The sequence below is a fragment of the Embiotoca jacksoni genome, unplaced genomic scaffold, assembly GCF_022577435.1.
Source record: "Embiotoca jacksoni isolate LCO1_2020_lvr unplaced genomic scaffold, fEmbJac1.0.p SCAF_2, whole genome shotgun sequence".
Taxonomy (NCBI): Eukaryota; Metazoa; Chordata; class Actinopteri; family Embiotocidae; genus Embiotoca; species Embiotoca jacksoni.
The window spans coordinates 13,776,961-13,792,192 of record NW_027185340.1 but is presented as its reverse complement, the minus strand read 5'-3'; the positions used below and the strand labels follow the sequence as shown (position 1 = coordinate 13,792,192).

General features: G+C 39.6%; 3 protein-coding genes across 3 annotated transcripts; 2 read left to right on the top strand and 1 right to left on the bottom strand.

Annotated features, from left to right (window-relative positions):
- Positions 1-965: 965 nt before the first annotated feature.
- Positions 966-1,892, top strand: LOC138201639 (olfactory receptor 13C8-like). The gene has a single exon (XM_069155258.1). The coding sequence runs from the start codon at positions 966-968 to the stop codon at positions 1,890-1,892; it is 927 nt and encodes a 308-aa protein (XP_069011359.1).
- A 2,936-nt stretch (positions 1,893-4,828) lies between these two features.
- Positions 4,829-5,755, top strand: LOC138201638 (olfactory receptor 7G1-like). Its single transcript, XM_069155257.1, has one exon. It carries the CDS (start codon positions 4,829-4,831, stop codon positions 5,753-5,755), a length of 927 nt encoding a protein of 308 aa, XP_069011358.1.
- Positions 5,756-7,587: 1,832 nt separating this feature from the next.
- Positions 7,588-13,362, bottom strand: fzd7a (frizzled class receptor 7a). The gene has a single exon (XM_069154690.1). It carries the CDS (start codon positions 12,773-12,775, stop codon positions 11,066-11,068), a length of 1,710 nt encoding a protein of 569 aa, XP_069010791.1. The 5' UTR covers positions 12,776-13,362; the 3' UTR covers positions 7,588-11,065.
- Between the last annotated feature and the right edge of the window lie 1,870 nt (positions 13,363-15,232).

Here is a 15,232-nt window from a genome sequence, read left to right as displayed (position 1 = left end):
TATCAAAGAGGACAACAGATTATGTGATTTATGCGGTTTTTAAGAGAAGTTGAGAAGGAAGAAAGTTTATTTTTGTCCTTTTTTGATAATTAAGAATATATATGTTGACAAAAGGTTTAAAACCTAGAAATGTTCTGGTTCACTGATGATAACAGAATGAAACAGTTGGTTGGGTTTTTATCATTTATAAATTGCTTACCTTTGTTGCTAAAGCTTGGAAAAAACATCAGATGGATCTATTTGTTTAAAATCACTAGATTTTTGAACTTTTTGTTGTTACTCTGGTTCTTTTTTTGTTACTAATCTGTACTGTACTTTCTTTAGTGTCTTTACTGTCTTGTAAACCTATTTTGGCTGGGCATAGTGTTTATGCGTGGCGCAATCATAAAAATAATCAATCAATAGTGTGTGCCATGAAAAAAATAAAGAAAAAGAAAAGTCTTTTAAAAAAAAAAGTATTTTCAGCTTGTATTAGCGTTGCCTTTCTCGTTCAGCCCAACCCATCTGCTGCGTTCTCCTCACCTCTTTACCTCAGCTGTATAAATGTAAGCAGAGGCTTCGGTATAGCAGTTGTGAGGGTAACTGCATGCCCTCATGTTGTCCTGTATACCTTGACAACTGGGATATCTCTGAGTTTGAATCTTTTGCGCAAATGTGAATTTTTATTGTCTGCTATGTGTCTTGGTATCTGCATTTATTTTATCACGTGTGACTGAAACACAACTGCTGAGAAGAAGGATTAAGTTATGAAAGACTAAAACAGCATTCAAAGAGTATAGAAGAGTTTTTGCTTACTCTTGTTCACTGAGCTATTTTCTCCAGCTTGTCTCCGTTTCTCTGTGTGACACCCGTAGTGCACACACACACACACACACACACACACACACACACACACACACACACACACACACACACACACACACACACACACACACACAGACAGACAGACAGACAGACAGACAGACATGGAGAACTCAAGTGAGATTGTATCTTTTGTGCTGGCTGCCTATGGTAACATAGGAGAGTTAAAATACCTGTATTTTAGCATGATCCTGTCATGGTACCTGTCTATATGTGTGGCCAACACAGTACTCATTGTGGTCATATATGTGGACAAAAAGCTGCATGAGCCGATGTACATACTACTCTGTAGTTTATTTGTGAATGAGATAGGTGGCAGCACGTCACTGTATCCTCTTATTCTCTCCCAAATGCTGTCAGAAAGCCATGAAGTGACCCTGTCATGGTGTTTTCTGCAGATGTGTTGCATCTATACATGTGCTTCTGTGGAGTTCTGCAGTTTAGCAGCCATGGCCTATGACAGATACATCTCCATCTGTTATCCCTTATCCTATAATGTCATTATGAGCACAGGGAGGGTATTTCTGATCATTGTGCTTGTGTGGATGTATTCATTTGCTAATTTTATACTCTCCTTTTCATTCATCATTGGTTTGAAATTTTGTGGAAATATCATTGACAAAGTGTTTTGTGACCACTCCTTAGTAGCTAAAGTTGCTTGTTCAGTTCCCCTACATAGCTACATGGCTGACATATTTTATGTATTTGTGAGTTTCATAGTCCCATTCGTACTCATTTCAGTCTCTTACATGAATATTTTAATGGTTTGTCTGACTGCATCTAAAGAAAACAAGCAAAAAGCAGTCACCACTTGTGCTCCTCAGATTGTCTCTGTGTCAAACTTGTTTCTTGGCTGCATTTTTCACTTTGTTGATTCTAAGTTTGAAGCCTCTCAGTTACCACATAACATGCGTATCATTTTATCTGTGTATCTTCTTGTTTGTCAACCTATGGTCACTCCCTTCATGTACGGATTGAAGCTACCAAAGATAAGGCATTCTTGTAAAAGATTTCTGTTTGATAGAAAATAAATATTTGTCTTCAGTAAGTCTTGTTTTAGAGCATCTCTTCGCTGTAGGAGAGTAACATTGGACCTTCGTCTCCACGGTGTGGTTCAAAGTTTATTGACAAAGAGAATTATGTCTGAAAATTACAAAACGGTGCAAATTAGTTTTAGTGCTATGTGGATTTTTTATGTACCAGTAACATTAAACATTTGTCTCTGAGTTCTGGTTTAAGATTTGCTAAGAGAAAGAATCTAGAAAGCTCTGCACATCATATATTTATAATATGTGCACAAAATACAAAAAGGTGCAAAGTAGATTTAGTGCCATGTGGATGTTTTTGTATCAGTAACATTGCAGAAAATCTCCCTGACTGTATGAGTGATATGCAACAACGGATTTCTCTTTTACTCCGTGGATGATCAACTCTCAGTTAAGTATTGTTTTAGCATCTGCCTACCAAAACAATATACTACAGCCAAACACTTCCCCATATGAATGAATCATTTGGTCACAGTATTTTTTAAAATGTACAATACATTTTGATAATAACAGTCATTTTAAGTAAATAAACAGGCTCATTTCTCGAGTAGAGCTCAAGTTCTTATTACTGATAGCATTCACATCAATTTTCTGTCATGTTTCTTAAATGATAAATTCAATTGCATGTTCATATCAAAAATTGGCTGCTAAATATATTTTACATTTTCTCTCAAACTGCAACAGGTTATAGGTTGCAAAAATACTGCCGACAGGGTTGTACAATACACCATGCAAACCAAACTTTTTTCCATATTTTAATAATGAAGAAAGTGTAATCCCCAAACACCCATACAAATCTGATTTAGAGAAATATGGTTGCTGAAATATTGAGAGGGTTTGATTTTGCTCCTGCATCTATTTCTAGCTGTGGCCACCAGGGGTCAGTATGAACACTGTCTACCATCGCAGCTTCTCTCTGCTGTACTGATGCAGCTCTGCCAGTCATGTTGAAAAACTGCAAGTGACGTGTTGTAGCCATCAAAACTTCAAAAGCTTTCACTTAACGTTTAATGCTGTCTGGTACTTTTCACACAGTTCTCTCCAGTCTTCACACAACCATCACATAAAAACAACAAGTAGAAAAGTCGTTAATAGAAATGCACCCATTGCAACTTTCTTGGCACATTCAGATTTTTTTAAAGTGTGACCTGCTGATTCTTGTACTTAGTTTTGGATATTGGAAACATTCAAAAACTTTGTTTGCTTTATTCTCAAACACAATTAGGAAGAGCACATTCAAGAGAAAGCAGAAAATCAATATTGTAGTTGTTGTATCTTACTTTCCACTTTTGGCTTGACTTGGAGATAAAACACTCAATGGGACTGTTGTGTAATGAATTCTACCATGAATACATTCTTAATGGAGCAATTTCACTATGTTTGACACTCCACAACTCTAAAATGGAATATCTTCCAATGGAAATTCAATGGACTTCTTTAAAGAAATTTGAACCACTCAGGTTATGCTCCTCTCCAGCTATATGATATCTGGTAAGACCTGTGGTGTGATGATTTAACAATTTTGCACTTGCAATTAAATTAAAACAAGGGTACCTGTGAAATGACGACAGGACTGTGGAACTGTTTGCCGAATATGACAGAAAACTGGCAGGTCAGTAAGAAGAGATTTTCTTTGGAGTAAATTGCAAAACTCTCCATGGGCTGCACAGCTTCAAACTGTTTTTTGGGGTATTTGAATTACAATACATGTAAAACAATAATTCATCATGCAATATTGAACCAATTAGAAGAAAGTTACTTGTTATGTATAAAGACAAATTTTCAACGGATATTCTGCTATAAATCCTAAATTACAAACTCAACACACATACAAACACTTAAATCAGGAAAAAATTGGGCCTGATCTATCAAGGAACCAAAGATCTTTAGTGGCACAGTTGTCCTTCCTCACAGTCCTTCCTCTGGCCCTTAAAGTTGGTAGATTCAAAAATATCAAAGAGGACAACAGATTATGTGATTTATATTGGTTTTTAAGAGAAGTTGAGAAGGAAGAAAGTTTATTTTTGTCCTTTTTTGATCATTAAGAATATATATGTTGACAAAAGGTTTAAAACCTAGAAATGTTCTGGTTCACTGATGATAACAGAATGAAACGGTTGGTTGGGTTTTTATCATTTATAAATTGCTTACATTTGTTGCTAAAGCTTGGAAAAAACATCAGATGGATCTATTTGTTTAAAATCACTAGATTTTTGAACTTTTTGTTGTTACTCTGGTAATTTTTTTGTTACTAATCTGTACTGTACTTTCTTTAGTGTCTTTACTGTCTTGTAAACCTATTTTGGCTGGGCATAGTGTTTATGCGTGGCGCAATCATTAAAATAATCAATCAATAGTGTGTGCCATGAAAAAAAAGAAAAAAAAGAAAAGTCTTTTAAAAAAAAAAGTATTTTCAGCTTGTATTAGCGTTGCCTTTCTCGTTCAGCCCAACCCATCTGCTGCGTTCTCCTCACCTCTTTACCTCAGCTGTATAAATGTAAGCAGAGGCTTCGGTATAGCAGTTGTGAGGGTAACTGCATGCCCTCATGTTGTCCTGTATACCTTGACAACTGGGATATCTCTGAGTTTGAATCTTTTGCGCAAATGTGAATTTTTATTGTCTGCTATGTGTCTTGGTATCTGCATTTATTTTATCACGTGTGACTGAAACACAACTGCTGAGAAGAAGGATTAAGTTATGAAAGACTAAAACAGCATTCAAAGAGTATAGAAGAGTTTTTGCTTACTCTTGTTCACTGAGCTATTTTCTCCAGCTTGTCTCCGTTTCTCTGTGTGACACCCATAGCGCACACACACACACACACACACACACACACACACACACACACACACACACACACACACACACACACACACACACACACACACACACACACACACAGACAGACAGACAGACAGACATGGAGAACTCAAGTGAGATTGTATCTTTTGTGCTGGCTGCCTATGGTAACATAGGAGAGTTAAAATACCTGTATTTTAGCATGATCCTGTCATGGTACCTGTCTATATGTGTGGCCAACACAGTACTCATTGTGGTCATATATGTGGACAAAAAGCTGCATGAGCCGATGTACATACTACTCTGTAGTTTATTTGTGAATGAGATAGGTGGCAGCACGTCACTGTATCCTCTTATTCTCTCCCAAATGCTGTCAGAAAGCCATGAAGTGACCCTGTCGTGGTGTTTTCTGCAGATGTGTTGCATCTATACATGTGCTTCTGTGGAGTTCTGCAGTTTAGCAGTCATGGCCTATGACAGATACATCTCCATCTGTTATCCCTTATCCTATAATGTCATTATGAGCACAGGGAGGGTATTTCTGATCATTGTGCTTGTGTGGATGTTTTCATTTGCTAATTTTATACTCTCCTTTTCATTCATGATTGGTTTGAAATTTTGTGGAAATATCATTGACAAAGTGTTTTGTGACCACTACTTAGTAGCTAAAGTTGCTTGTTCAGTTCCCCTACATAGCTACATAGCTGACATATTTTATGTATTTGTAAGTTTTTTCATTCCAGTCGTATTCATTTCAGTCTCTTACATGAAGATTTTAATGGTTTGTCTGACTGCATCTAAAGAAAACAAGCAAAAAGCAGTCACCACTTGTGCTCCTCAGATTGTCTCTGTGTCAAACTTGTTTCTTGGCTGCATTTTTCACTTTGTTGATTCTAAGTTTGAAGCCTCTCAGTTACCACATAACATGCGTATCATTTTATCTGTGTATATTTTTGTTTGTCAACCTATGGTCACTCCCTTCATGTACGGATTGAAGCTACCAAAGATAAGGCATTCTTGTAAAAGATTTCTGTTTGATAGAAAATAAATATTTGTCTTCAGTAAGTCTTGTTTTAGAGCATCTCTTCGCTGTAGGAGAGTAACATTGGACCTTCGTCTCCACGGTGTGGTTCAAAGTTTATTGACAAAGAGAATTATGTCTGAAAATTACAAAACGGTGCAAATTAGTTTTAGTGCTATGTGGATTTTTTATGTACCAGTAACATTAAACATTTGTCTCTGAGTTCTGGTTTAAGATTTGCTAAGAGAAAGAATCTAGAAAGCTCTGCACATCATATATTTATAATATGTGCACAAAATACAAAAAGGTGCAAAGTAGATTTAGTGCCATGTGGATGTTTTTGTATCAGTAACATTGCAGAAAATCTCCCTGACTGTATGAGTGATATGCAACAACGGATTTCTCTTTTACTCCGTGGATGATCAACTCTCAGTTAAGTATTGTTTTAGCATCTGCCTACCAAAACAATATACTACAGCCAAACACGTCCCCATATGAATGAATCATTTGGTCACAGTATTTTTTTAAATGTACAATACATTTTGATAATAACAGTCATTTTAAGTAAATAAACAGGCTCATTTCTCGAGTAGAGCTCAAGTTCTTATTACTGATAGCATTCACATCAATTTTCTGTCATGTTTCTTAAATGATAAATTCAATTGCATGTTCATATCAAAAATTGGCTACTAAATATATTTTACATTTTCTCTCAAACTGCAACAGGTTACAGGAAAACCAACCAATTGTTTGTTGCATATTTTGTTTGTTCACCTGAAGTTTTGACAACGTAAAACTGTTTTATCAAGCTGTCTGTGAGAATATTACACTTGGTGAGATTTAAATGAAATGTCTCTGTACAGATTTAATCACAAACGTACACGATGCATTTTCCCCCACTGTATTTATCATCACTCATTACATGTGTAAATATTTATTAGATGCTTTGGATCAAAGTCGTTTGTTGTTGTTGCTGCCATCTTGGATGAGTGTCGTTGGTTTTCTTTTAACGTGAACACCATCATGTGGTTTTAATTGTGTGAAGTGTTTTGAGAAGACAGCACACTTTGGAGCAGGAACTTGCTGCTTGCAACTGTAAATCCAGTTTTGTTGTGTCACCCACTCTAAACACGGAACATTTTGTCTTATAATAATGGAGAAAACTGTAAATTAACATGACCTTCTGATAAATGTAAAGTTGACATGACTTAACATGACAGCAAAGCAGTGCATGTAGTAGTTGTGACCACCAGAGGTCAGTGTTTATTTGTCGTGTTTACAAATATGTAATTAATGGAGCTCTAACTAGTCTTATGAGGCCTAGAGTGGAATATTTTTCAATTAGCATGGATGCTAATTATCAACACTGTGTTGTGGCTGTATAATCCCCCTCAGTACATTTTAATGAGGTGCTGCTGCCTTGTCAGATCTGCAGCAGTGATTCTCTCCCTGGAATCAACCAGTTGTGTCCTTTTCGTTTGTCTGCCTGTAGAGGACGCTGCAGAATCATAAATTCATACCGCATGTTCAGAAAAGGAGGTTATAGCTGGTGTTGGACTGGAAAACATCATCACTCACTTCTGAAATTGAGTCAGAAGGTTTACATTGATCTGTTTGGGGATGGGGCCAGTTTTGGTGAACAATATGAAAATATAAAAGCAATACAAATGTGGCATGAAGTGAAGTTAGACAGCAGACAACATTAATCCAGAAAAACTTGATCGAGTAGAATCAAAGCAGCAAAACTTCCTATTGTGTTGCATTAAGAATAATAACAAAAAACAGCACAGCCAATGAAAGGAGTCAAGTTATTCTTTGTATATGAACTGTGTTCACAATTAGTTGCCGATAATCAAAAACCATTTTGACAATTTTTTTATTAAAAAAAAAAAAAATGAACAAAATTCAGATTACAGCTTCTTAAATGTGAATATTTTCTGGTTCCTTTAGTCCCCTATGATAACAAACTGATCATCTTTTGGTTATGAACTTTACCTTGTGCTTTAGGATACACCGGTCGACCAATTGTTTACCATTTCTTGACACTTTAAAGCCTAAACAACTAATTGATTAGTCAAAAAAAATAATAAACACTTTAACTGATAGTAAAAAATAATCGTTATTTGCAGCCCAAAAAGAATCTCTCTGGCTTTGTTCAGGTTGCAGGCAAATTGGATTTGTTTTCAAATCAGATCTGTGTCCGTACTGTTATTTTGCAAGTGAGCAGATCAGATTTGGTGTGTCCCGACATCACTGCATTGGTTGCTGGGGTGACAATGTAGCTACACTGGTGACGGCGCTTTCCAAAACAGGAGCAAAGCGCCAGCAGACGATTCATTTTGGCGTCCGTCTGTGGACTGTTGTTGTCGTTGTCCTCCATGGTGCCAAAATGTCCACTCTCTAATAGCACTCTGCTCATGGTAGCAAAGATTCCTCTCACTCTGTCACTCTGAAAATGACGTCATCATTGTTGTGTGACCATGAAATCTGGTGTGAGCCACCAGAGCATCCAGATTGTAGAAAAATTCAATTGGAATTGCTTTTCAAACCACTTCCAAATGTGGTTATATCCATTTGCTGTCGTTTTTTTTTTTTTTACAGTCTAGTATTTAAAAATATTTATCCAGATACAATCTGGATTCGGCAAAAAAAAACAGATTTGGGCTAACAGTCTGAACGAGGCCTCTGAGGTTGTGATGTGAAGGCAAATCCCTGCTTATGAGCTGCCAGCATTTATTTAACAATAAACACCACACATCGTGTTGACAAAACAATCTGCACCCAGCATCCACTGAGATTGTTTTGTCAACTGTTGTTTCCAAGGTCAAGAATTCACTGCTGAACTCTTCTCTGACCACAAATCACAGGGGTCAACACATTACAAACTTTATCAATTTTATTCAAACTGTACACGTACAACCGGCTTAACTCATAAACAAAATAATTAAAAAAAGGTAAAAAAAAGACACAAAAAAGAGAGTATCCCCCATAAATACATTATACCTTTAAAAATCTGACTCTGTGTTTACTTGATAGTTTGCATATGTTGTGATAAAAATAGACACAAACATTTATATTCCTTCTGAAAACAGTACAAGGTGTCATTGATCCTGGCAGATCTCAGCTGTATGAAAGAGTGTCACAGAATTACTTTGCCTTCTTGAGTAAAAAATAAGATGGATGAGTGTAGTGAAGCGTTGACCTGATACCTAACTGCGACACAAACTTTGAGATATGTTGTACATTCATGTGGGAAAAGTTGGCATGTTTTATATACAAACTGCTTTAAAGTATACTATGAAGACTGGTACAAAAGTATGCATTTTTAGTGTTAATATGTGGATTCAGGACACAGCTCTACAAATTAAAATAACTAGAACACTGAGTCTATCAGGTCATAAAGCTGTGAGTTGTCCCTCATTTGCTGCAGAGTGTTCCCATTCATTGTTTATATGCACTATATGACAAGAAACAAAAGCTCCTGGCAAACACATGCTGCCTGGCAGCTGACTCAGTCGGGGAAAAAACATGTTTTCTGCTTCCCCACAAGGTCTCCTGCTGATTTCATTATCTAGTCTGGGAGGTGAACTGTGATTTTCTCATTCAATTCAAATGGCCAGAGTATTACTAGTAACAGTGGCTCACCAAGGGGACAAATCATTTCCACACAGATTTCAAAAAAACACTACAGAAAGTAAACAAGGATCCTCAATCCTAAAACTCTATAATTTAAATGATAAGAGCTGACAGTTTTTCCACAACTGTATTTAAGTTGCTTAAAAAAAAAGACTATTCGAATTCATGTGAAAGTTTCCTCAAGATACAGAGAACATTTTGCTGTTGTAACCCGTTAAACTGAAGTGAGTCTGTCCCAGATCTGCTGGAGACAAATTTTCCCATATGGTTATGACCTCTGACCTCTTTCCTTGCATTTTCCTAATTTAGAGCATCCTATGTAACTCCTGTTTCCAGATTCAAAATAAATACATGCAGTTTCTCTGTGTTTTTTTGTTTTTTTTTGAAGACTTGTTTGAGGGCAGCCAAGACACTAAAATAATAACTCGGTAAAAAAACTTAAAATGTTCAGTCTGCTTGTGACAACCGTTTAACACTTGAAGTGAAAAGATAAGGGAGTAAGGCGAATTGACTTACAACAAGCAGAGTACAAGTGTGTATAGTCACCTTTGTCCAGGATAAAATAACATCAAAAATCCAGAGTCACCCATTTGCACTCCCAGATTAAATCTGGATCTATGAAAAAGTGCTTTTGGTGAATTAAAAGCTCAAAAAGTCTTTCTAATAGGGAATCCAACAGTGGAGAGACCACACACAGAGACAAACAATGAGCTGTTGTGTCTCAATTACAGAGGAGGAGGTTTTGTGTGTGTGTGTGTGTGTGTGTGTGTGGTCTCTTTAAATGTTTGATCCAGGTCAATGTGCTGCGTATCAGTCATTTTTAACACTAAGAATAGTTGTGCAAACCAATATGTAACTTCATTCACCTTCGGAGTGAACATTCAATACAGGAACAAATATATATATTTATATATATATATATATATATGTATATATATATATATATATAAAAGTTAACAAGTTAACTGAAAACAAGTTTTGATTTCTGGGCAGCCACTTGGCACAAAAGGTGGAGATGACGAACAATTCCTCCTACTGAAACAGATGAGATTGTACCCTGCAAAGTCTAACACGTGAATTAAAGCTTTTCAGTCTTTCGCTAAAAGCAGAGTTACTTAAAATGTACATGTAAAATCCAGGCGTCCCAAATCAATGAATTCACAGTCAGAGGGTGGGGCTGTTGCAGGGAGCGAACCTTGGACCTGTTTGCTGCAGCATGGAGAGAGGGCCACAGTTTGACTCGTTAGTCTTTTCTGTAACAGTTTGTTTTCCACTGAAAAAGTCTGAAAAGAGTGGACAGGAAGTACATTCAAATTGTAATATAACGAATATAATCAATAATATGCAGAGAGTAACTTCACCAGTCTGGGCATTACAGCCCAGGGACCAGTATAGCCTTTTAATCCAAAAGATGCAAAAAAAAAAAAAAAAAACTGGATTGTGGGCTGTTTGATGGTGACAAAAAAAAAAAGAGAGAAAAAAATATATATATATATATTGTGAAAGTTTATCCAACTTCTAAGAGATATAGATAAAAGTTTGGTTGTGTCCAAAAGCCTGAATTGCTGTCACAACTCGGGACACACAAAAAAAAAAAAATCCGATCACAAAATACATCCAAAAGTATTAAAATGAAAGCTATTTGACCTCATTTTCAGGTTGTTATATCCGGAACTCCGCGGCCTTTAAATCCTCCGAACTCTACACCGTCGTCTCTCCATGGTTACCGTTGCTAAGGCGCTTGTAGAACCTCCGCCATGATTGAAGCGTCTTCCCGGACCAGACCCAGAAGCCGGACGTGATCCCGACTATCATGGTCATCAGGTATTTGATCATGAACACGGTGAAGTCCGGGGTCATGGGGGCGAAGTTGTGCACCGGGCAGGGCACGGCGAAGCGCTTGCAGGTTTGCATGTGCCAGGTCCGCTGCCAGTGCTCCCTGAAGGCCTGCTCGTAGAAGTAACAGGCGATCACGATGGTGGCCGGCACCGTGTAGAGCACGCTGAACACGCCGATCCGCACCATCAGCTTCTCCAGTTTCTCCGTCTTGGTGCCGTCGTGCTTCATGATGGTGCGGATCCGGAACAGGGACACGAAGCCGGCCAGGAGGAAGGACGTGCCGATAAACAGGTAGACGAAAAGCGGAGCCAGCACGAAGCCGCGCAGGGCGTCCACGTTGAAGATCCCGACGAAACACACCCCGGTGAGGACGTCCCCGTCCACCTGGCCCATGGCGAGGATGGTGATGGTTTTGATGGCCGGCACAGCCCAGGCGGCCAGGTGGAAGTACTGGGAGTTGGCCTCGATGGCCTCGTGGCCCCATTTCATCCCGGCGGAGAGGAACCAAGTCAGGGACAGAATCACCCACCAGATGGAGCTGGCCATACCAAAGAAGTACAGCACCATGAAGAGGATGGTGCAGCCCTCCTTTTTAGTCCCCTGGGTCACGGTCCTGTAGCCGTCCACCTTGAATTTATCCACGCAGACAATGTTGTCCTCCAGGAAAAACCCAGCAGCGTAGGCCACCGCCACCATGAAGTAGCAGCCGGACAAGAAGATGATCGGCCGCTCCGGGTATCTGAACCGCCGCATGTCCACCAGGTAGGTGAGCACTGTGAACAAAGTGCTCACGCAGCACAGGATGGACCAGATGCCGACCCACAGCCGGCCGAACTTCACCTCGTCCTCCCGGAAGTACATGATCCCGGTCGGCTTCGTGGGCTCGCAGGGGGCCCCGCAGTCTTTGACCCCCATGAACCTGTAGCCCAGGTAGTTGGGCACCTCCAGCTGCAGCGGGCAGGAGAACTGGTGGTACTGGTTGTGCTGGGGCGGGCGCTGGTTCGGCCTGCCGATGTTGGGGGGAAGGGTCAGGGGTTCGGGCGCGTAGGGAGAGGACGACGAGGCCGGGCCGCCGGGTTCGGATGCGTTCTGGCCGACGCAGATCTCGCCGGCTCCGTGGACGGGGAAAGCCTCGCAACGGAGCCGCTCCGGCCACTGGAAGCCGAATTTGTTCATCAGGGCTTCACATCCCTGGCGTGCGCGCTCGCACAGGGACCGGCAGGGCGGGATGGCCTGCTCCAGCACGGTGCAGACCGGCGCGTACATGGAGCACAGGAAGAACTTCAGATCCGCGGAGCACTGGACCTTCACCAAGGGGTAGAACTGGTGCACCTCCAGCCCGGCGTCCTCCTGGTTCGTGTGGCCCAGGAGGTTCGGCATGATGGTCTGGTTGTAGGCAATGTCGGTGCAGAGCGGGATGGAGATGGGCTGGCAAAACCCGTGCTCCGGGACGGATATTCCGCTCTCGCTGTTGTAGTGCTGAGCAGAAGTGGTGGAGAAACACAGCCCGCACGCCAGCCACATGATCCGCAGCAGCAGCGCGGAGCCAGTGGTGAACCTGGCCGCCGCCATAGTTGAGGAGAGGGGGGGTGGGGGGGGAGAGAGACGGCGGAGGGGAGGAGGAGGAGGAAGGAAAAACTTTGATACAAGTAGGGCGACTTCAAAAAAACGGCTGAAAACAGGAGAAAATCTTCAGTAAGTGTCCCAATACTCAGCCCGCAGTCCAAGTGATTTAATTCGCAGTGGCTGAAATCAACTTTTCTCCCGTTTTTCATGAAGATAAATCCAAGTGAAACGTTCGTCGTGTCATGACTTCTTAACAGTCTTTGTAAGTGACTCCAAGCGGTCCACTCTTCACTCCCAGCCCGCTGAAAATACCACTTCAAAGTCCCGTTTTCTTGAAATAACACCAACGCAAAAAATATCCCGGCGTTTTCGACACTTAAGCGTGGTCACTTTGGCGCAAAACAACGACCACTAAGACGCTGTATTTCTATCGTTTTTTTGGACTTTGCTTCACGCAGAGCGTCGGTTCACATGCTGGGCGGTTGGAAGTCCAGAGGATCGCTCTCCTCACTCCGTTCAGATTCCACCGGTTTCCAGGCGCCCATTCCATTCACAAGACCCCCTCCGATAGAGCACAGGGCGCCTTGAAACCGTTGCCGCGTCTCAGCCAATCCCAGCGTTTGTTTTCCTACAGGACTCCGTCTTGATTGGCCTTTACTCTCCCGCTGCAGGAAAATATGTTACAGTAATTACATTACACCAGAGATTTTAACCAAAATAATAATTTTATTATTTGTACGTTTTAAAAACATTTCGACTGTCGTTGCGTTTTTAACAAATTTATTGAAAGTGTTAGTCAACTTTTTTTTCATGTTTGAAAAAGAAAATCCAAAATACGGAATCTAAAAAAAAAACATGACAAGTGGCGGAATAAGTAATAGTACCAACACAGCAATATACAAATACCCAGTTACATACAAGTTAAAATTGTAAATGAGAATCCTACTTAAGTAGTACAAGAGTATTGGCAGCAAAATGTACCAAAGTACAGGTCCCTCTGAATGATATTTTGATATTTATGACATAATTGAATTATTGATATTGAAGCATAGCATGTTGCTGTTGTAGCTTCTGCAGGTGGCGCTAGTTTGAATTACTTTACAGTTTTATATTCTGAGACAGCAGATAAATATAAGGGGTCATCAGATGATTACTGGGAGAAGACAGATGAAAAAACAGACAGACAAAATCTGTTTCCAGTTCTAGGATTTGTTTCTAACATTTTTGGTGAGATTTTGCATAATTTGAACATTTATTGAAATGAAACCAAAGTGAAAATCACTGTTTGGTGGAGCTGTTAACAATTCGTAGACATCTAAAATGTGACCTCGACTATATGCTGCTAAGAAGCCAAATATTTTGGAAACTGCTGGGATCATCTTTAACACTGTGTTGTATTTTTAGAGCTTGTTATTTTATCCACTGTGTTAAGTATTCATCTTAAAAGTAATACAAATTTTAAAAAAATACTTCCTTGAGAAATGTAGTGGAAGTATGAAGTAGAATGGAAATACTCAAGTGAAGTACAAGTACCTAAAACTTGTATAGTACAAAAATACATGTACTTAAAGTGACTTTCCCCCCAGCACATTTTTTTTTTACAATGGTTTAGAGGCATGCATTTATTGAAAATATGGAAATATTACCGCATCTGAAACAGTTAATTAGAAATTAAATCAAAAGTCAGGCTATAGACAGAGTAAAATCAAGTTGTCCAGCATTTCAGACAAAATGTTCAACTGCATTACTTTGTAACTTGATTTCTATTTGCTTTCTTATCATATTTAATCTTTTACATAAGAAACTGCACTTAATGTGCCTGAGGAGATGAGGCTTGCAGAATCATGAACTTCTTTTAAATCACTTCTTAAAACACATTTTTATAGAATTGCTTTTCAGTGATGTCGTCTTTTTATGTCCTTTTATGCAGTTCTTTTGTTCCCCTGTTTTCTTAAATGTTTACCGGTATTGACGTTATATATGACTATGCTTTGCTTCTCTGTAGAGCACTTTGTAAACTCTGTTTTTAAAGGTGCTATATAAATTATAAATTAAGTTATTATAATTATTTTTCTCTGTTCATGACGGAAAGTAGTGTCCATGCTATCAGAGTGTGCAGCTGTGAAGCTGAGTTCTCTTCATCTCCTCATAGAGTCTTGAGACACAGTCACTCACTGTGTAGGACATGTAAACACTCTGCAGCACGCTGAGTAAACCATGAAAAAAAAATCATGGAACCCAAATGCATTTCAGCCTCTTAACCACTCGACCACAGAAAGTACCTGTTGCTGTTCACTGTTTAAATGTTTCTCTGCAAACAATCTGTTCCTGATCTGATATTTATCTCTGCGGGGATAAAGAGCAGAAACAGTTGAAGCAGCAGTAATCTGGATTGGCAGCATGATCGATCTGCTGTGGGAGGTGTGGGCGGTTCCCGGTGGCCCCGCTGCATTTGGCGTGTTT

What these genes read in the sequence shown, in the direction of transcription:
- LOC138201639 (XM_069155258.1), top strand. Translation starts at nt 966, where the DNA reads ATGGAGAACTCAAGTGAGATTGTATCTTTTGTGCTGGCTGCCTATGGT.
- fzd7a (XM_069154690.1), bottom strand. Translation starts at nt 12,775, where the DNA reads ATGGCGGCGGCCAGGTTCACCACTGGCTCCGCGCTGCTGCTGCGGATC.
- LOC138201638 (XM_069155257.1), top strand. Translation starts at nt 4,829, where the DNA reads ATGGAGAACTCAAGTGAGATTGTATCTTTTGTGCTGGCTGCCTATGGT.